The sequence below is a fragment of the Lactuca virosa genome, chromosome 9, assembly GCF_052849685.1.
Source record: "Lactuca virosa cultivar CGN04683 chromosome 9, Lactuca_virosa_CGN04683_v6, whole genome shotgun sequence".
In the NCBI taxonomy this organism is placed as follows: Eukaryota; Viridiplantae; Streptophyta; class Magnoliopsida; order Asterales; family Asteraceae; genus Lactuca; species Lactuca virosa.
In genome coordinates this window covers 218,324,284-218,346,996 of record NC_136434.1, presented here as the reverse complement: position 1 = coordinate 218,346,996, position 22,713 = coordinate 218,324,284, and the positions used below count along the sequence as shown (strand labels likewise).

The following is a 22,713-nucleotide window of genomic DNA, read 5'->3' as shown; positions in this document are numbered from 1 at the left end:
GTGAGGATAGCTCACCTCACAATGCCGATCTGAACTAAAGAACCGAACTCCCGAACCGCTAACTCACCGGAAATCCCGAACTATCACATAATAATACCAAGTCATTACACAACATAACAATCTTGACTAGGGGTCCAAACAATCCATCATGTCCATTCTCTTTATTGGGCCAAGGCCCAATGCCAATTCCATAACCTTGAAAGCCCTTAAGCAACACCCATTATTGGCCCAATTTACCAAATTGGGCCCAACTCCCTAATTGGCCCTCACTTCAAGATCCATTATCAAAAGTTGGCCCAAAACATAATATTCATAAAATCCAGCAAAGGCTCAAATCCAACTAGTCCATAAACAGCCCAAAACCCGAAGCCCAATTGTCAAAGGCCCAACAGAGGACGTACGCGGGGCGTACTCCTCTGGTACGTGGGGCGTACTCGTCCAGATGTTGACCACCATCGGGGTGGTTGACCCAGTACGCTGGGCGTACTGGATTTACGCTGGGTTTCACCAAAACCCTAGTAAGTGCTTAATGGCTTAAGCACTTAAGCCCAAACTCCAGATCCATCGACCAAATGTGCCATAAGACTATAAAGTCTCGAACTTTATCACTTTGGACGTCCAGAAAGCTCTTAATCCAAGGTCTTAATCCATTAAGACCCTTATACTACATGCATGGGACATCTTAAGCCATTGGGACCTCAATTTTATCACTTAAGACCTCTTCAAGGTCCAGAAAGGACAGCTTTGTTGGATTAATGTCTAAGTCCATAACTATATTTGGTATGTACTTGACCCGACCCGACATGGTCCATTTGGGTTGCACTTCACCGGCACAATTTATATGGATAGTCTTTTGAGAATAGTATATTTATTAATTAAGTGATCAAAAAGAACTAATTAAATATGGACTCTTATATATATGGAATGGGCCAAGTTCATTTAGGTTGGGCTAAGCTTTCATGGATGGTCCATGGAGCTTTTAACCCATGAATCCTATGTAAATGAAAGGTCATGGGTATTAGGGTTTACATGGATGTAACCCTAATCCTCCATAATATATAAAGGGGTCCTTGGCTCACAAAATTGGCACAAGTGTGTGAAAATAAGAGTGGACCGATTTTAGTGTGCATACATATTCTCTCAAGTTCTTCCAAGGTGTTTTGGTGATTTGTGATTCCATTTGAGGCTTCCACACTATTGGGGCTAAGCTCTTAAAGCTTGAAGACATCAAGCTACATCAAAAGGTATGTCATCTAACTAGAACTTTGTAGTATAGGTGCTTCATAATATGCTAGTTAGGATGAAACCTTGGAATAGTTAATATTTGCATGTATAATAGAGAAAACATAGATCCAAGGTTTATAGGGTTGCATGTACACCATAGGAGTGTTAGAATGCTCAAAACCCAACAGTGGTATCAGAGCCATGGGTTGTTTTCTGTTATATTGATGCAAATGTTTTATTTTCAAGTTGAAAAAAAAGGAAAAAAAAAAACATGACGTTTGTCAAATTTTAAGATAATTACTTGTTTTGTGAAAAACGAATTATTTGTAAAATTTGAATAATTTGTTATATGAGTTGAATTAGGTCAAATTTAGTAAAAGATAAAATGATATGATTATTTTATTAGTTTTAAAAGTTTGATCTAAATGTTTTAAGGAGTTACATATTTTGTCATAAAATTTTGGAGCTCAAAAGTTTTTTTAAAGTTGTGATCTTAAGGGTTTTTGAAACTTCCATAAGTTATGGATATGAAAGTTTTTTTAAAAAAAATTGATTCAAAGTTTTTATGGAGTTACAAAATTTGGTATTAATGTTTTAAAGAATTCCATAACTTGTTCTTAAGTTATGGAACATGGAAAGTTTCATCATAAAACACCATTAACTCCATAAGTTATGGAATCCAAAGGTTTTCAAGAATTACAAAACTTGCCCTCAAGTTTTGGAATTTGAGAAAAGTTTTTTATGAAAAAAAAGAATTGAATTCTAAAACTCTTGGGTTCATAACTTAAACAATTAATTAAATGGTTTTAATTTTGAGTTTAATAATTGGAATTATGATGTTTTGTTGAATAGTTCAAATTAACTCTTATGGACTTTATTAATAGTTAATTAAAGCGTTTAATTAAAAGAGTATTATTAATCCATAAATATATGGTTTGAGTTTAATTAAATTAAAAGTCTAGCTTAATTAATAGATTAAACCACCAAGTATTTTAAATGTCTAAAATACACCCTTATACTATTATAATATTAAAAGTTTAATATATTATATGTATAAGAGCAAGTCGTCTTACCATTAGTAGGCCTCATTCACGAAGCCGGTCTATAAGGGGGGTATAAGGTTACTGCCTATAAAATGACAGTTTAATGGGTGTCCACTCTCACCCACCGCTTCCTTGACCGGTGGAGGGTCGTTAGCCGAACGGGTAGGACAAGGACTGTAATTCTCCCTTCATTAAAAGTATTAATGACAAATACTAAGTAACTAAACATTTATAAATTCCCAATCTTAGTTACTTAGGAAAATGTGAATTTGGTGCTAACCCATGAAATTACACTTTGCACTTTCTTAAGTCAGTTAGTGGAGCGTGTGTGGTTAACCGGCACACTAGCTTGATTTAACAAGGTAGGCAAAGGGTAACTTAATGTTTATCATAGCATCGGTGGAGCGTGTGTGGTTAACCGGCACATCGATTGAGGGGTAAATATTAAGGGTACCAAGTATATTTGCATGGTTACTTCACACCTTGTTTTGTGATCCTCGGCATCCCAGTCACAAAACCTGAAGGGCACACTCGAGATTGAAACATGCCATTGAAAAGTTCAATGAATCTCAAAAGAATCTAGGAGTTTCAAAACCAATTAAAACCTAATAATACATTTCGTTTATCTTGGTGGAAATTGGTGAATCGTCATTCACCTACCTTCAAATATTTTATAGCTTGGATTACGACATCCCTCTTCCAAGTTATAAAATAGTTTGTTGGGTCCTAGCCTTAATATATCATATTGGGTGTTATATTAAGGGCTTAAATCAACTTTACGTGAATTTCTCCCATTGTTGATGTCTGGTTTAGACAACAATGATCTTCCCAAACCAAGCTTTCCTAATGAATATGACTTCCCGAGTTTGGCTCATGGAAGTCATACTTCTCTTCCTCCACCTCCTCCAATTATTCTCCCTAACCCACAAGTTCAAGGTCACTCAAGCCCTAATGGCAAGCAAGGTCTATGTGTGATCACATCTTAGAGATGAAGTCACATATTGACAAGCCGGGAGAGTTGGGTGTCAAAGTCTTAAGAAAGTTGGATGTTCAATCACTTTCTAAGTCACATAGTGAGTTCCTTTGGGACTACTATGAAATAGACTATGACATGAACCTTAATGATCATATCTATTTGCTTGGTGCTGCTGAATCAGCAATGATTTGGAACGATAGTAAAGCAAATTTGATTAGAAGATCAACTTCCTAAAAACTTTATGGACAGTGACAATGATGACACTGGAAATCCAGAAAAAGCATTCTCTTCCCAATGGAAAGGGATTGGCCATAGTCAACCCGGTTGACCAAATGGTAAAGAGAAAGGCTAAGTCTGAGATAGTACCATTACCAAATGGTCCATTTGTTAAAATTGCCAAAGGAAGGGGCACTGTTTGCGAAGCTGCCAAATTTACCTAAGGATGTTAAAGTCAATAAGTTTGACTCTACTTCAGGTAAAGTCCATTGCCTAACTCTGTTAAGCTCCTATTTGGAGATTCTTATTACATAATGTGACTGAGTCACATGATGATGTTATAAGAATCAAAGAAAAGAGAGAAAGCTTAAAGGAAGTATATGCTGCTTTTGATCGCGAAGATGGACTTCGATCGCATCAGAATTTTGAAGCTGTTACTTAGGAGTTATGACACATTGCTTAGGAATATATAACAACAAGGTTTTCATATGGATTGTAAGGATAAGTTTTTCCGCAAAGTTTTTTAAAATAAAAGGAATTTTTTGATTTTATTTATTTGAAGTATCCTTACAATGGAATTTGTGGAAAATTGTTGCTTATATGATTCCACTGACAGCAATATTGGAAAATGGATTTGATTCTTTCATTTATGGTAGTGTCTAAATTTACTAAATCAGGAAAGTTCCTCATCGCCCAAGTTTCAATTGGACCGAAACTTGGAATCATGCAAGTTGAATAGTATGATGAATGAGAACTTTCAAGCATTGGAAAATCAAGACTAATTACTTGTTCACATGGATGTGTGAGTCAAGTGAAGGACTAAAGGGATCGAGTACACATTCTTGTGCACTGGTCATGTCCACCACATAGCTCGTTAAGACTATTTGATTTACTAAAGTTTACTAAATATGGTTATACTTACAAGTTTAAGTATAATTCTGAAACATTGGAAAAGTCTCAATGTATGACAGAACGAATGGGAAGAATCAAATTAGGCAGAAAGATAAAACTTTCTCAAATCTGAAAAGATGGGAGAGTACTTTAGTATCATGTTTGTGATCATCTTAATGATTTAGAAATCATATCACAATTAGTCCTCTAAAGGTCATCTTAGTGCATTCTTATGACTAAGAAGAGGAGTCATGAATTGTTGAAATGGTTAGATCAGGAAGATGAGTCATACTTCGTTCCAAAACAATTCTTAGAGTCATACTCCAAGATTGTAACTTGAGTGACATATCTTAAAGAAAGGTTTAAAATACTTGTCAAATGTAAGAGTAAAAGTGTCCTACTCTTGTACATTTGAAATTGGTAAGTTGTGATGTTTTGGATAAAACAAAGACCAACTAAGGCCAATTGTGTGAAGTGTTTGTCTTGATAAAGAATCCGCACTATCTCTTGAATATTTGGCAAAATAGTCTTATATGTCAAGAGGATAGTGGGAGTCTTAAAGATCCTAAAAAGAATTTCAAGAACTAATCAAGAATAAAACCTGAGGTTCTTCACTAGCACACGACATGAGGTTTATAACCTATCGTGTTGACATATTCTGTGCCCATTCCAGTTAAAGTTGGCTTTGCATAGGAGTTCTGAAAGTTCTCAATTGGTTGCATAACAACTTGGAAGCAATGGCAGGCCCTGTACTGCCAGGTGGCAAGAAGTTAAGATTGCATAAGTTCAGTCCATATGAGTTTGGATTTGTCATTATCCTTGTCTTATGACTATGGTTTTGACGATTCACATAGATAAGAACACATACACCATAAAATCTAAGGGTCATAAGGTTTCTCTCCGATTCATGAAAATGATGGTGAGGAAACACTTCCACCAAGTAGATTTGAAGCAGATGGCAAAAGGTCTAAACAATTGAGACTATGATTACGTCATCCCTTTTCATAGTTCTGAAATTGTTTAGACACACATGCATGCTATCTAAGGAAAAGTGTATGATTTTGATAAAGTTTTATCAAAGCATCTCGTATCAGAAATCTGAACTTTGGTAAGAAAGTCAATAAAGTATTGATTTCTAGAAGTCCAACTGATTTCTGAGTATATGTCAAAGCTAGTGGGAGCATAAGTGTTATGCTAATAATCATCATGTTAGTGGGAGCATGATAATTATTGTTAGTGTTGCAAGTTAGCAATGTTAATTATAGAAAACAAAAGTTTCAATTCGTGAGGCTGCAGGGATTGAAAAAGTTGTTTTGCTATAATTAAGGGAGAGGATATACTTCATTTCAGTTCTAAAGGCTTAGATTGAGACCTTAATCATCTTTAGTCAAGAATATATATATGAATTTCATGTTGGATTGGTTCAACTTAAGGAAATTCTATATATTGCGTTCTCAAAATTCAATTATGATTACGGCATCCCTCTTCATAGTCAAATTTTGAAAACATGGCAAATAAAAATATTGTAGCAAAAGACTGGTCTAGAATCATGTCTTTATGTGAGACATCATGAATCGTGTACCATTTGCTTTGGGTACAGGATCGATTGCATGTGCTATAATATTTGTCATTTCTAAATTTTTCCAAATGCCCAGAGGCATTAAGAAGGGAAAAGGTCTAGAATTGGATATGACTAAAATGATTAAGCAATTGTCGAGGACAATCTGAGGTTTACCAAAGATTGGTTGCTCAGGGACAATTGGAAGTATAGTGCTAATTTTGGAAGGACCATATTGACATATTCTGAAAAGAGGCATCTCTTATTCAGAAGTGATAGTCAAAATGAGAAAATGGAGTTGTCTCCATAGGTGGAAGTTATCTGTGTAAGATTAGAAAACTTAATGCAAGAAGCATGTCCAAAGCAATGTACTTTGAATATGAGACTTAGTTTCCATGGAGTTGATCTCCATTGGAATACCTTATAATGACTGTTGACAAGTCTTTGTGACTTTGTACATATTCATTACAGGAGGGTCAGTGCATATAAGTTTAAAATCTGAACAGATTTCGATAAATGATAGGAATTTGAAATTCTCACATTTTTAGATAAGGATTTGGGAGTGTGAAATTAGAATCATTGAAATTATGTTCAATTGGTTTATTTCACAAAGTAAGGATCATAGACAAACATAGAGTGCATACTTGCTGTATAGCAAAGCTATTGTTTAAGAAAAACATAGTGTACATGCTTGAAGCATGAGACAACTAGTGTTTTTAATTCAAGTATAAAGTTGATAAAACCGAAACAATGAATAATGAGTAATCAGTATGGTGATAAATAAAAGTGTTTATTTATATTCATAGCGTTTGATACCATATTTGATTCATTTATTCTTGTGTTTCACTTTGCATGTTTTGACTTCCAGAATAACTAAGTCGCTCTTCCTGAATGATTAAGTTATTCAAACCATCCACAGTCGGTCATATGTTGGAAGTAGATATGAATCAAGACTGTCATGGGTTGGTTTGTAGAGGTCCAAGTTGGTGGACAAAGTGGTGCTACAACACTCATGAGTGCTCATAAGTTCTGAGTATTGGATTCAACCCGCGCTCATTTGAATCACTTCATGGATTTTATCACGAGTGATCATGAGACGATAATATCTTATATTCTACAAACATAGAGATATGAGTTGTTACTATGAGTTGGTTATACATTGATTGCACGAAAACGCATTTGGTAACTCGATGTTATAAAACGTGCCTTTATGTATGATTCAACAAGTAGTAGAACAAGCCATATGAGTCGAAGTTTATCCATTCCTTTTACCTTCGGGATAAAAGCGATATCTGTGGGCCCCTCAATGATTTAGCGATGACACATGTGAGTGCTTGGCCAAGCCAGGACTGATTTGATTTGTTCAATCAGTCAGTCATCATAAATCGAAAATCGGGAAACAACAAATGGACAGAGAGAATGATTATAATCCATGTCTAAGTCCATATGATATCTAGAATGGAGGAATATATGATCCCTTATCTAATGGACAAGTCATTGACAAGGTCAGAGTTCGACAGCGGCTTTAAGAGCTACGATTGCCAGTTAGGTTTTGAAGTCATACTCAATAATAGTTTTAGACTTATCCAAGTGGGAGACTGTTGGATTAATGTCTAAGTCCATAACTATATTTGGTATGTACTTGACCCGACCCGGCATGGTCCATTTGGGTTGCACTTCACCGGCACAATTTATATGGATAGTCTTTTGAGAATAGTATATTTATGATTTATATTAATATATTATAAGTTCTAATATATTAATATGGAATCATATTATTTAATTAGTATTGATCAAGAATTAATTAAGTGATCAAAAAGAACTAATTAAATATGGACTCTTATATATATGGAATGGGCCAAGTTCATTTAGGTTGGGCTAAGCTTTCATGGATGGTCCATGGAGCTTTTAACCCATGGATCCTATGTAAATGAAAGGTCATGGGTATTAGGGTTTACATGGATGTAACCCTAATCCTCCATAATATATAAAGGGGTCCTTGGCTCACAAAATTGGCACAAGTGTGTGAAAATAAGAGTGGGCCGATTTTAGTGTGCATACATATTCTCTCAAGTTCTTCCAAGGTGTTTTGGTGATTTGTGATTCCATTTGAGGCTTCCACACTATTGGGGCTAAGCTCTTAAAGCTTGAAGACATCAAGCTACATCAAAAGGTATGTCATCTAACTAGAACTTTGTAGTATAGGTGCTTCATAATATGCTAGTTAGGATGGAACCTTGGAATAGTTAATATTTGCATGTATAATAGAGAAAACATAGATCCAAGGTTTATAGGGTTGCATGTACACCATAGGAGTGTTAGAATGCTCAAAACCCAACAAGCTTATCTCGTCCAAAATGCATCATGCACCATATTGGGGTTTTTGGGACAAGAAATGGTTCCATAATGCTAGAACGGCTAGATATATGACCTACAAGCATAAAGTTTGAAGCTTTTTACCTTCTGGAGCTTCTAGGGCACAACACAACTTCATATCTACAAGCCAATCTCCTTCTTCAACTATTTGTTGCAGTGGCTTCACCTTCAAGAGCTCAAAATACCCACCAACTCACTCACACACACAAGAACTAGGGGTTGGGGACGTTTCTGGAAGATGGAGGCTGAGAAGGAGGAGAGAAAATGAGCCATAAGGATGTTTATATAGCCCCCAATCCGAGATATTAGGGTTTCCTTCTGTCATGAGTACGCCCAGCGTACTAGGGCGCGCCCTAGTACGCTCAGCGTACCCTTATGTACGCGCAACATACTCCTCCTGATCCCAAAATTACAATTTAGCCCTTAGGATCTTCATGGCTTTACCCTTCCATCCCCAGGGACTACAAATGACAAAACTTGGGATGTTACATAGATATCGTGCAAACGATAATTATTTATTTGCTCGTAACACGTACGAAACACGATTACCCTATTCAAGGATTTTATTTATTCGATTAAATGTATAATTATTATTATTATACTTTAAACGTCTAGCCCGAATTTGCGGGAGTTGCAAGATACCCCAGGTCTACTATGATTCCAAGTAGCATATCCGTCCACTATGTTCATCACGCTAGTAAAACCATACCTACATAAATATCTGCACACTTGCTACATAAAGAAGATCAGTGCCAAGCATGACTCACATTTTCTACTATTGATTTTAACATCAAACATTTTCGTCCATTTTTAGGAAATCAAAGTCAAAATGTAAATAAAAGATTAACCCTACTCCTAGAAGGCGCACTCTTCTTTGGACGAAATGCCATATGCTACTTGAAATTAGACATGTTACACTAATATTCAAGAGACATAGCAGGTAGTTGATGGAATAATGTTTACAAACTTTGTAGCATTTAATGTATTTTGTGTTATGCAACCATTGCTACAACCAACAACTTATATTATTAGATAATCAGTAACATATTGCCACAAAGAAGAATCTATCTCACTTCTATAAAAAATCCACAACAGTAGAAACCATTTTCAGACTATCAATTGCATAATCCAACTATAGACATTTTAACATGAATTTGCCCCCAACTTTGATCAAGCCAAATCACAAAACCTAGCAAATACCCAAGTCAATGCTCATTACAGGAGGCAAAACGGCAAAGACTTGAGTTGCAAAAGTGTAGGCATTTATTACTTGCAATTAAGCACAAATGAAAAAAATTTAGTACCTTTATCATTATAATAAAAAACAATTTAGCATAAATTTTTCTTTGGTTGCTAGTCAACCATGCCCAAAAGAAATTGAAATGGACATTAACACGTTAGTAATTGTTTTTTTTTAAGTGAAGTTTCACTTTACAGATACATACATATGGATATATTTGGCGTCACTTTGATCATCAATGAAAAGGAACCAAGTGTTATTTTTTCTGTGGTTGCTAGTCAGATCTACAAAAAAACAAATTAAAATTGACATTAACAACTTACTTATTGTTGAAAAGATCAGCCAAGTATCAATTTACAGACACGTACATGTGGATATGTTTGGGTCGCTGTAATAGCTTTTGATATATAATTTTTTATTGTTTTGTTGGATTCTGAAGAATAAGAATGATGGTTGATGAGAAGTTTATCATTTTTATTTTTTTGGGACCAAGAAATGAGAATCTTACAACCAATTTTGAAGTTTTTTACTCCAGGTCCAACATCTAAGACTTCACCTGCTTCATCAGAAGCTCTTGTAACAAATACATACTCTAACGGGCAGGTGAGGGCATAGAAGGTGTTTGTGTAATTTGTAAAACATAATCAAATGGTTGAAACTGGAGAAAGAGAAACGTTTTATGCCAATAGAGACATTTTTTACCAACTGCAAGCATCATAGAAAAATGTGTGGTTCTTCATATCCGGTTCTTCATTCCAAATATCAGGAGGTTCCTCTGAAATGTAATGAGCACTAATTAACCAATTAAAAATCAATATAAGGTGCATTTAAAGAGTATATATTTGAACTTGTAAAGAGTATTGATTACTTTGCTTTTTTTTTCCAAATTTTTAATTGAGAACATCTTGATAGAACCCTAAAAAAATCCAATTAATCAAATGGTTTTGATGTTGGTGTGACCTTCTTTGGTAGAGTCGAGGGATTCCCACTTGTCTTTGGAATCTGTATCATTGATGGTTGTAATTGAAAACTGGAACAAAAACAAAGTGATCAAAATTAGAAACAAATAGAAAGCAATCATAAAAAGTTAGGGTTTGCATGACCTTCTTTGGTAGAGGCAAGGGGTTCCCACTGTTTTTTGGAATCCGCATCGTTGATAGCTGCATCTGAAAGAAAGGAATCATAGAAATTGAGGTTGAAAGAAGAGTGTACATGAACGACCAAAACCCAAGTAACTTACATATCACTTTTGTCATTTGATAGCAGAGTAAAAGGGATGAGAGAACTATGAATAGTAGCAATCGAGCTTTTTTCCCAAAATGCCTAGATAAAACTTCAGTTTAAATAATTTTCAGATTGTGACACATAAAACATCTAAAAAACCCTCAACGAAAGACATAAAACCACATAAAAAAACAAAAACACGATTACCTGGGCAGAGTGGAAGAACAAAGAAGAAAGAGAGCGGAAGGAAGAGGAATGATGAATAAAGCGGAAAAGAACATGAATATAACATGTGTCCAAGACATGCACCCAACCATTGACCAGCCAACTTCAAGGGACTAAAGTTGTCAACCCCTCAAAATAGTGTGACCGAATTCTGAAATATCAAAAGTTTACTATTCATAAGATCATCCAAAATTAATGTTATATGTAGTTACTATTAACTTAATAAAAATGTCATAACTGACATATATTGTCCAATATTAAATAAACAAGTATAATTTTTTTAGAGGTGTTGCGAGTGTAAGGCTGTGGGGAGTGGTCAAAGCCAAACCACCTGCCAACTTAGTGCCACGTAGGTATTTTACCATTCCACAATCAACAGACTAGGTTATGAAAATGGTGTTCACCGGTGGGTTGGTAGTGAATGGGCAAAAAGGAGGAGAGAGAAGGAGAGAAAATGCGAGAGACCAGATTCATTAACCAATCAAGTGCATCGTCTTCATGGCCCCTCCACAGCCAAGCCATCGGACACCGGGGCGGTGTTCGCGTGTGACTTGGCCGTCCATGTCAGCATCACACGACTTCTTCTACCTCCACTCCAGATAGTCTAAAGATGACAAAAGAACGATACGGAAAGTGGTGACACCCCAAATTTTGTGCCAAAGGGATACCAGACTTCCATCATTGTATGTTTGGAAGGGCCACATAATGTGAAAAATGTACCAATATAAATACATACAAACAATATATATTTTATTGTAATCCAGATTATCACAATGCACACAACAATGTCACAAACATACCTATACATAGTCCATGTCTCGTGATCACTGAACCATATACCATCCCATTCACGCATGCAGTTTCTCCAATGATGGTTTTTGGTGACATTTATGAAGTGTTTCTAAAGACTTATCACAATTTCCTTACTATTTCAATATTTCATACATTTATCAATTATAAACTTTACAATATAATTTGTACAGCTAAATGCTAATACACTAACACCACAAATACTAACGAACATAGGTTTTTATTATGTCCACACAACATTTATAATATATGGGGGTTACAAAATACATGGATACACTATACCATTTTCGCTACAAAATCAAGGATTGTATGTAGGTAGGTGTTGCAAGGGAGGGATGCAAGTCGTCTGGCCATGTTGATGAAAGCTAAGATGAAGATAGTTGATGGGAGTTGCCATTTTGTGGCTTAAAGGGTTGTTGCCCCGCTTTCATATCTCATATGTAGAAAAACTATTAATAACAAGCCAATTTGTGTTCATCTTCATCATCTTGTATCCTAACTTTTTTAAAAGCTTCATTTATATGCCGAGCTATTATTTGTTCTCATGTGGTGTGTGTTCAACTAATGGAGTAATTTTGGGAAATTAGTTTAAAATCATATGTTTAACCTAGTTATTCTAATTGACGAATTTTGATTGCTTGGTTGATATCTTTTGGTTAATTTTGGTTTCAAATTTGAGTTTTATAGAATTTTCTATAAATTTAGGGTTCTTTGAAGATAAAGAACAATGAAAATGATTATGAAGCAGAAAGAAAAAGAAATGAAGTAGATGAAAGAACAAAATAACAAAACAAACATTTTACATGGACTTTAATGGCCGAAATGTTCAGTCAGACAACATAAGGGCCAAACGGTGCAATGAAACTACAATCTAGGGACCTCATATGAAAATAATAAAAACATCTTGAATGAATCCATAACTTTTAAAGAACCATAGAGAAAGAAATTTGTAATTTACTACTTTTTTTTATCGATTTCTTCAAGTATATCCATCGTTCTCTCAAATACCTATAGAGTCACGATATTATCCTGCTTAAAGATCGCGAACCAAACTTTTTTTTTTCTTAAGTTAACAAAGAAAATGACCAAAACGTGTTATGAAAAGACTCAACCTGCCTCAATTGGCCCAGTTAATGGAGTAATTCATACCCTACATCTATCTATGCATATGTGATTCTTCTGATTTTTTTACAGTATAACTTGCAGGAAGGAAAGAAAAGTTATTGCTTGATCCATAAAGTCAAATATCCTGCAAACAATCGCATCTATGTCCATGTCTATGTCTCCATTTCAATTTCAAGCACATGGCCCAGTTTTCTGACTTATGGGCATGGGGTGGGGCTTTTTGGAAGTGAAGATTTTTTACTCATTATCTCATTTATCTTGAAATAAGTAGAGAAAAACAAATAGATATCTTGTATTCTTGTATACGATTTTATTTATTTATTTATTTGTTACAAAATTGTCCAAAAAAATTCTATTCCTACAACGTCCAGGCATTTTTAGACCTTTTTCATTTTTACACCAAGTTTTTTCGCCTCTTGAAAATCGCTCTCAACATAACACTGTATTTTTGCACTATGTATATGTTTTGTGAAACGAAATTTTGTTTTTGAAGATCCGTACAACAAAAAGAACTCTTACCTTTTTTTTTTTTTTTGTGAAGATTTTGAACAATTTCACATTGAGTAATGTAATTTGACATTGAGAGATTGTATTTGATAAGTTTTTATCGAATCTAGGTTGACTTGTTGCAAAATTAGAGGTTATTTTATGGATGTCTTTTTGTTATTATTTGAAAAGTTTTATATAAATATTGGCTATATTTGCGTTTTTCTCAATTAATTAAGAGATAGTAAACATAAAATGCAATTACCAATGTTCTGATCAAACTTACCATAGTTTTATCTTACTAAATTGATTTATTTCTCTGTTTTCATAAGTCATAACTACATAGTAAGAGAATTCAACTGTATCAAGAATGGTATCAATGCTTTGAAAAATCCATCATCCAAGCATCAAGGAATTTATCATTTCTTTGCAAGAAAGCAAAAAAATATTAAAAAAAAAAAAAAAAAACATCATCGGTTTCATATAAAAATAACATTTACTATGTACAAAAACTTACTTCCACCATCATTTTTCATTTTCTTTTGGGTAAATTACACGGATGGTCCCTATGGTTTAGGGTAATCTACATGGATGGTCCCTAAGAACTCTTTTTAACTCGGCCGGTCCTTTTGTTTTGGTTTTGTTGCGTCCTTAGTCCCTGAATGATGTAAAAAGACTATTATACCCTTATGTTTTTCATTTTTTATTATTTTTTTATCGTTTTTAAATCAAAAAAGAAAAAAAACCCACTCCTCACGTTATCCCCATTCACCCTCACCCGATTCTCTTTTTTGCTCAGTTACTTCTCACCCATTTTTCCGATGACCACTCCTCCGGCCAGAGACGCCAATCCAACAACAACCAGGTGAGATTTCTTCCCTTTCATCTCCTCTTCTCTCCTCTCCGCTCGAGATTCCTGTTTGGAAACCTCTCTCTGCATCACTACCCTGTCGGATCTCCATTGATTGATTATGATTAGGATTTGTGGTTAGAACGGGAGGCAGTTAGGGTTCATGGTCAGAGCGTCGTCGGCAGCAGTTACAAAATAGAAGACGGATTGAAATAAAAATCCATGGAGCCTCGCTGCATCGAGGTTCTCCAGCTTCTCTCCACTCCTCTCATTTTTTCCTCTTATCTACAAATAAACTAGATGCAAAAAATTATTTATGTTTACATGTTGATTTTGACAAAAAAAAATGGACGAACATCTTGTGTATTTAATTAGATTTAGGATGATTGTGGTTTGGAACTAATATAAAAGCTTGTTTCTCAAAACCCTAAGTAATCAACCCCAAAATCACGTTTCTATGCAATTTTATGGATTTTATGGCTTCAGGTTAGAATTCTGGAACACCTGATTCATTGATTGGGTTTTGATTCATGTGTCATCAGATTTGTTGTGTTTTTGTGATTTGTATTTCATCAGATTCTGGTTTTGAGATTTCAGTTTAATCAGTTTGAGCAGGGTCATTGACGATGGTTATGGTTTCCGATGAAGGTTCAAACATACATGAGAGAGAGAGCATATGACAGTTTCAGTAGAGGGGGGACCATATGCATTTCTTTAGTTAAATCATTATCGGAAATGAAGGTGAGAAGAAGGTAGGTTTCATGGAAGAAGAAGTTCGTTCCCTGGGGGATCTTCGACCGAAATGAGAGAGAGAGGGAAAGACATGAAAAATCTGATGGAATGAGGTGAAGGGGGTGGGGGCCATTTCTAGTTTTTAATATTATAAATAATCAATTAACAATAAAATAATTAAAAACGAAATCAATAAGGGTATAAATGTCATTTCTAATGTGGTAAGGACTAAACTTGAAACAAAATCAAATAACAAGGACTGTCCGAGTTAAAAAAAGTTCTTAGGGACCATCCATGCAGATTACCCTAAACCACAGGGACCATCCGTGTAGCTTACCCTTTTCTTTTTAAAACCAAAAAGTCGTTATCCGTCTTTCTATATTGTCCCTACATTAATAAAATAAAAAAATAATGAGTGGGAGAAATAATTGATGCGCTTTTCAAAGTTTCAAAAAAAAAAGCAAACAATTAAAGTTAAAGTTAATAAAAGTAAAATCCTATTTTCCACCGAAAGAAATCATATTGACAAAAACCTTATTTGGGTTTACGATTTTAAAGATTATGTCATGAAGCAACTACAGTTTCATCATCAATGGCATCAACATCAAACCAGAGCTTAAAAGATCTTCAATGGCTTTTTCAATCAATTCAAACTGAAAGTCTCAATCTTAAAAGCATCTCCTTCCATCTTTCTCAACCAACATCATGTTGTCATCAAGAAACTCAAGATTCGATTCATATAAACATTTCAAGCGATTCCCATTTCCAGTTTTCCAAAATCCTCACACTCCTATCAACATCTTCGAAACAAAATTTGCTGCAAAATGTGGAGTTTTATCAAGTTGAATGGCAGATGGAGGAAATGACGAGTCTCGAGGTTCTCCTCGATGGTTCTGAAAATGTAAAGCAACTTGCATTCAAATCGAATAGGTTAAATGCCGATTGCATGGGGAAATTATCGAAGATGTTGAGGAAAAATGAATCGATTAAAGAGATTATTTTGTCGGAATCGAGAATTGGTTCGTTCGGAGCTACTCTCATTGCTTCAGCTTTAAAGGTAAATTCCTGTTTAGAAGAGTTGCAGATATGGGAAGATTCGATCGGATCAAAAGGAGCAGAAGAGCTCTCGAAAATGATCGAAGCAAATTCGACATTGAAGGTCTTAACCATTTTCGATTCGAGCTCAATCACCGCCACCCCATTGATATCAGCAGTACTCGCGAGAAACAGGTCGATGGAAGTTCATCTATGGAGTAGCGAACGTAATAGAAACAATAGCTCAAAAGTTGTTGAATTCGCACCTGAGAGCCAAACGCTACGAATATACCGCCTGAGCACTTCCGGGGCATGTAGGGTTGCCGGCGCTCTAGGGTGGAACACGACAGTCAAATCTCTCGACCTAACCGGCGTCCGATTGAAATCGCGGTGGGCCAAGGAATTCCGGTGGGTTCTAGAACAGAATCGGAGTCTACGAGAAGTAAACCTCTCGAAAACCTGCTTGAAAAACAAGGGAGTCGTTTACGTCGCCGCCGGACTCTTCAAAAACCGGTGCTTGGAAAGCTTGCGTGTAGATGATAACCGATTTGGCGGGATCGGTGTCGAACACTTGCTCTGTCCATTGACTAGGTTTTCGACTCTTCAAATTCAAGCAAACGTAACCCTAAAATCGATTACATTTGGGGGGAGAAGAACGAAGATAGGGAGGGATGGACTGATAGCAATCTTGCAGATGATTAACACTAATCAAAGTGTAACAAGATTAGGGATATATGAAGATCAGAGTCTGAGACCACAAGATATAATCAGAATCTTCAAGAACTTGGAGAGAAATGCTAGTTTGAAGTGTTTGTCGTTGCAGGGTTGTAAAGGGGTTGATGGTGATTTAGTGTTGAAGACGATAATGGAGACTTTACAGGTGAATCCATGGATTGAAGAGATTGATCTTGCGAGAACCCCACTTCAGAATTCTGGAAAAGCGGAAGGAATACATTTGAAATTAGGTCAAAATGCAAAATCGGAACCTGAAGTTGAAGTTGATTTGCTTAAGGATATGCCTATGACTGTTCCCAAGAGCTGTAGAGTCTTCATCTGCGGAGAAGATTTTGCTGGTAAGTTTCATTATACAGTTTGGAATGCACATTATATGGTTGATAAAATGCTTGAGTCAAATTTTTTGAAATGCACATTATATAGTTGATAAAATGCGTGAAGCAAATTGTTCAAATTCTAATGAAAGTTGTGCATGTTTAGGATGTTAGCATAGTGAATAAGTGTTCAAATGTATTTCTAATTAAAAAAAAGGTAAAATTGTCATTTACACAAATTCAAACGGTAAAGCCGCTCAACAGTTACCGATGTGTGTTAAACTATTGTATATATCAACCATATTATCGAGGGTAAGGTAAAATTGTCATTTACACAAATTCGAAAAACAAATTTCACAATATTCATCAATTTCAATTTTAACGTGAGAGAAGTTCAGAGGAAAAAAAGGAGAAATAGGTAAAAGTTTAGTATCTTAATACATTAAGCCATTTTTTGGCTTAACCAATTTAGTCAGCTTGTTTAGATCGAGTAAAAACACAAATTTCACGATATTCAACAATTTCAATTTCAATGTGAGAAGTTCAGAGGAAAAAAAATGGAGAAATAAGTAAAAGGTTAGTTTCTTAATACATTAAGTCATTTTTTTGCTTAACCTATTCGATCAGTCTGTTCAAATTAAGTAAAAACAAAACAATAATTGTCCATATTAAGTACTTAAACTATTATGCCCATTAAATAGAAAAACATACAACCCCTCACTACATACTTAAGACAAATCATTTATTTATTTATTAAGTACTTTATCCATTCATTTTGTATACGCAGGGAAAACCACATTATGCAATTCCATATCACAAAATTTCTCTTCTTCAAAACTACCATACATCGAACAAGTGAAAACATTAGTAAATCCAGTTGAACAAGCAATTAGAACATCCGGGATGAAAGTAAAAACATTCAAAGATGAAGATACAAAGTTTTCAATATGGAACTTAGGAGGTCAACACGAATTCTTTTCCCTTCATGATCTCATGTTTCCAGGCCATGGAAGCGCTTCATGTTTTGTAATTGTTTCAAGTTTGTTCCATAAACCAAATAACAAAGAACCAAAAACACCACTAGAGTTAGAAGAAGAACTTCAATATTGGCTTAGGTTCATAGTTTCTAACTCAAGATCATCTCAACAATGCATGATTCTACCCAATGTGACTATGGTGTTAACACACTATGACAAGGTTGATCAATTAACAGGTGATCATTGTTTCGATGTCTTTTACTTTCATAGACCACTTTAATAATGTAATTTTCAAGATATTTAAAATCTGTTTTTCAACAGATATCCAGAATACAATGAATGTTCTTCAAAGATTGAGAGATAAATTCCAAGGATATGTCGACTTTTATCCAACAGTGTTCACAGTTGATGCAAGATCATCTGCCTCAGTGAGTAAACTCACACATCACATACGCAAAACTAGCAAAACCGTTTTAGAAAAAGTCCCAAAAGTCTATGAACTCTGCAATGATCTCATAAAAATTCTATCAGATTGGAGGTCAGAAAACCATGAGAAACCCTCCATGAAATGGAAAGAATTCAACGATTTGTGCCAAATTAGGGTTCCATCTCTACGAGTCCAATCTAGAAACAATCAAATGCTAAAGAAAATGGAGACACGAAGAAAGGCAATCACCATGTGTCTTCATCGTATTGGAGAGGTGATATATTTTGAAGAATTAGGGTTCTTGATTTTGGATTTTCAATGGTTTTGTGGTGATGTCATTGGTCAGATTGTTAGGAAGTTGAGTTGTAATGAACAAAGCTATGGAGGATTTGTGAGTAGGAAAGATTTTGAGAAGATTTTGAAAGGAAGTTTACATAGTCAAATTCCGGGGATGGGGTCAAGGATTTTTGAGAATTTGGATGCGAGTGATTTGGTGAAGATGATGATAAAGCTTGAACTTTGCTACAAACAAGATCCATATGATGAAGAATCTTTGTTGTTGATTCCTTCTCTTCTTGAAGAAAGTAGAACAAGAACACCAAAGTGGGAGTTGATTACATCTGATTGTGTTTTTGTAGGAAGACATCTTGAATGCCATGATTCGAGTCACATGTTTCTTACTCCAGGGTTCTTCCCAAGATTACAGGTATAAAAATAAGACAAAATTGTAAAAATGGTCCCTATGTTATGTCGAAAATTGCTACTTTGGGCCAAACCGGTTTGTCGAAAATTGCTACTTTGCGCCAAACCGGTTTGGACTAGCACTAATGGTCCAAAAAGTTTCATTTTGCTGCGAGTTTGGTCCATTTTGGTTTTAAATGACGATTTTGCCCTTTGTATTTTGTTTTTTCAATTTTTTTGTTACAAAAATGAAAAAAAAAAAGAAAAAAAAAAGAAAGAAGATTCTCTCTCTCTCTCTCTCTCTCTCTCTCTCTCTTCCCCTTCTACCACCTCCATCGCATGAGTTCAAAGAACAGGGGATTTTCCGGCAACCACCAACAGCAGCTGGATTTTTCGGTAACCACCAACACCAACCAGATTTTCCGACGACCATCGTCAACCATCGCCACTAGTTCAACACCACCACCAACATCGATATTTTCGCAAAATCCATCACCACAACAGATCTGAAAAGCTAGGGAGGACGACAGATCCATAGATTCCAGATCCTGCGTCGCTACAAACCTGAGACATCTGGGGTCGATTTGACACACCCACAAACTTGAAAAAGACCAGCGATATTAAACACACACACACATACACAAACGCCACAACAGATCTGAAAATCTAGGGAGAGGAAGTCGCTGCCGCCATCATCATACCTCCGTAAAGAGAAAGAGTTTCTCCGCCTTCACCTTCGTCTCCTTCGTCGAGTCACATCTGGAGTGTATGTAGATCTAAGAAAGGGGGAGACCGGTTAAGAACGGACTTAGAAAGAGGGACAGACTGAGTCGGGTTTGTTATCGTGTTCTTCCATGTAGGATTTGCAGAGTTGAAGTTGTCGTCGGAGCAGAGGAGATAGAGGACGGCCCATCTGAAAACCCTAGCCGTCAAGAAACCCTAGCCGTCGAGAAACCCTTACTTCGGATCTCAATCTCCTTTCTCTCGTCACCGACTGTCGTGGTTCAAAAGGAGGGTAACAACGACCGAAGCGGGTGTTTGGGTGGTGCTACCTGACCAGAAGGAGACGGAGGGGCAGCCTAGGTCGGCGACAGCCACCGGTGTCTTCTTCTTTTGCCGGTGGTAATCAAGAGAGAGAGAGAGAGAGAGAGAGAGAGAGAGAGAGAGAGAGAGAGAGAGAGAGTGTGAGTGAGAGGGTAATTCTTTTTTCTTTTCTTTTTTTATTTCTGTAATAAAAAAAATGAAAAAAATAAATACAAAGGGCAAAATCGTCATTTTAGAAAAAATTAAACTAAAATGGACCAAACTCGCAACAAAATGGAAATCTTTGGACCATTGGTGCTAGTCCAAACCTGTTTGGCCCAAAGTGGCAATTTTTGACATACCACAGGGACCATTCTTGCAATTTTGTCTAAAATTAACCATAATAGCAATATGTTACGTTTTATCTACAAATAATAGAAATGTACATACGATTTCTTACCTATAATAGAATTACATTTACATTTATTTACTAATAATAGAAATGTACTTCTGAAAACAGGTTCACCTTCACAACAAAATCATTGGACTCAAGAGTCATCACGGAGCAACATACAGTCTAGAAAAATCCCTCATCTTGATAAACATCAATGGAGTTCATATCAGGGTGGAGCTTGGAGGACAACTAGGGTACTATCTTGATGTTCTTGCTTGCTCCACCAAAAACCTAACTGAAACCCTAAAGCTCTTCCGGGAGCTTATATACCCAGCAATCCAAAGCCTCTGTAATGGTGTAACATTGACTGAAAACATCCTTCGTCCAGAATGTGTCAAAAATCTCACACCCCCACGTCACCGGAAAACCCAATTTGTCCCACTCGCGAAGTTAAAACAGGCTTTGCTCTCAGTTCCGGCAGACGGAATGTATGATTATCAACATACCTGGACACCGGTGTTTGACTCAGGGCGGCAGGTGGTCAGAGCTGGGTTTGACTTTGCGCGGGATTTATTATCGGATGATGATTTTAGAGAAGTGCTTCATCGGAGGTATCATGACCTTTACGATCTAGCTATGGAGTTACAAGTACCCACGGAAAACAACTCAGATGAACCGATTCACGATGAAACCGGAAAAATCGACCCGTCGTTTGCCGGAATTGCGAAAGGGGTAGAAGAAGTGATTCATAGACTTAAGATAATCGAGCAGGAAATTAGGGATTTGAAACAAGAAATCCAAGGGTTACGATACTACGAACATAGGCTATTGACGGAGCTCCATCGTAAGGTTAATTACTTAGCAAATTTTAACGTTCAGATAGAAGAAAGAAAAGTACCGAATATGTTTTATTTTGTTAGAACTGATAATTACTCGAGGAGATTAGTCACGAACATGATCTCCGGGATGACCGCGCTCCGGCTTCACATGTTGTGCGAATTCAAAGGCGAAATGCATGTTGTTGAAGATCAAATGGGGTGCGAGATGATGCAGATTGATAACAGAGCTGTGATGTCTGTGGCTCCATACATGAAAGGGTTCATGAAGCTTTTGACATTTGCCCTAAAAATAGGAGCTCATATAGCTGCAGGAATGGGGGAGATGATACCGGATTTGAGTAAAGAAGTTGCGCATCTGGCCGGAAACCCGCTTATGTTGGGGGCTGCCGGTGCTGCTGCTACAGCTGGGGCGGTTGGGGCAGTAGGTGCGGCGGTAGCCGGCCGGAGTAGAGGGAGGTCGACGGATGTTCAGCAAGATATGAAGGCGGCGCAGCAATGGGTAGTGGATTTTTTGAGGGAAAGGGGATGTTCCACCGGAAAAGATATTGCTGAGAAGTTTGGGTTGTGGAGAGTGAGATATAGGGATGATGGTCATATTGCTTGGGTTTGCAGACGTCATATGTATACAAGAGCAAATGAAATAGTTGAGGTACCTCTGTGACCTTGAAAAGATTAGGGAATGGTTTGTTTGTTTGAATCATGTTATATTTTTTTGTATGTATACACTTTTATTTGTTGAAAAATTAAATATCTTCTAACTTTTCTTCTTATCTAACATATATCTAATCTTTTATTCATGTTAAATATGACAAATATTTTTAAATATTATTATTTTTATTAAATATAACATTTTCATTATTTAACATGGATAAGAATAAAAGATAATTTTTATTTTTTTATTTTTATTTGTTTATCAAGTTTATGTATTTATATATAATATTTTTACCAAAATTTTGGAATATATTTGTATAAAAACCTAGGTGTAAGACCCATGTATTACATGAGTTAATTAAAAAAATTAAATATAAATGACTAAATATCTAAAAAACTTTGGATTATAAGAAAATAAGAAAAATAATGAATTATTAAAATTGATTTTTTTATCTTTTAAATGTAAATAAATAAACTAATGAACTTTAATTTAAGAATTTTGAAATAAAAAGATAAGTCCATTAATGAAATTGATATTTATTTATTATTATATTTATTGTAATTATTACATTAAAGTATTATGTGAAATTTATTAAAAGAAACCCCATAAAATGATATATGGAACAAAATTAATTCAAAATAACTATAAAATGATATTTGA

General features: G+C 35.7%; 1 protein-coding gene across 1 annotated transcript; it reads left to right on the top strand.

Moving 5' to 3' along the window:
- Positions 1–15,496: 15,496 nt before the first annotated feature.
- On the top strand, positions 15,497–22,171 carry LOC145136148 (tornado 1). Its single transcript, XM_079070336.1, has 4 exons — positions 15,497–17,084; positions 17,848–18,273; positions 18,359–19,170; positions 20,689–22,171. Exons 1-4 carry the CDS (start codon positions 15,569–15,571, stop codon positions 22,060–22,062), a joined length of 4,128 nt encoding a protein of 1,375 aa, XP_078926462.1. The 5' UTR covers positions 15,497–15,568; the 3' UTR covers positions 22,063–22,171.
- Positions 22,172–22,713: the final 542 nt, after the last annotated feature.

Coding starts and splice junctions, on each gene's coding strand:
- LOC145136148 (XM_079070336.1), top strand. CDS start 15,569: ATGGCATCAACATCAAACCAGAGCTTAAAAGATCTTCAATGGCTTTTT. Junction 18,274..18,358: donor CAAGGTTGATCAATTAACAG/GTGATCATTGTT, acceptor GTTTTTCAACAG/ATATCCAGAATACAATGAAT. Junction 19,171..20,688: donor GGTTCTTCCCAAGATTACAG/GTATAAAAATAA, acceptor TTCTGAAAACAG/GTTCACCTTCACAACAAAAT.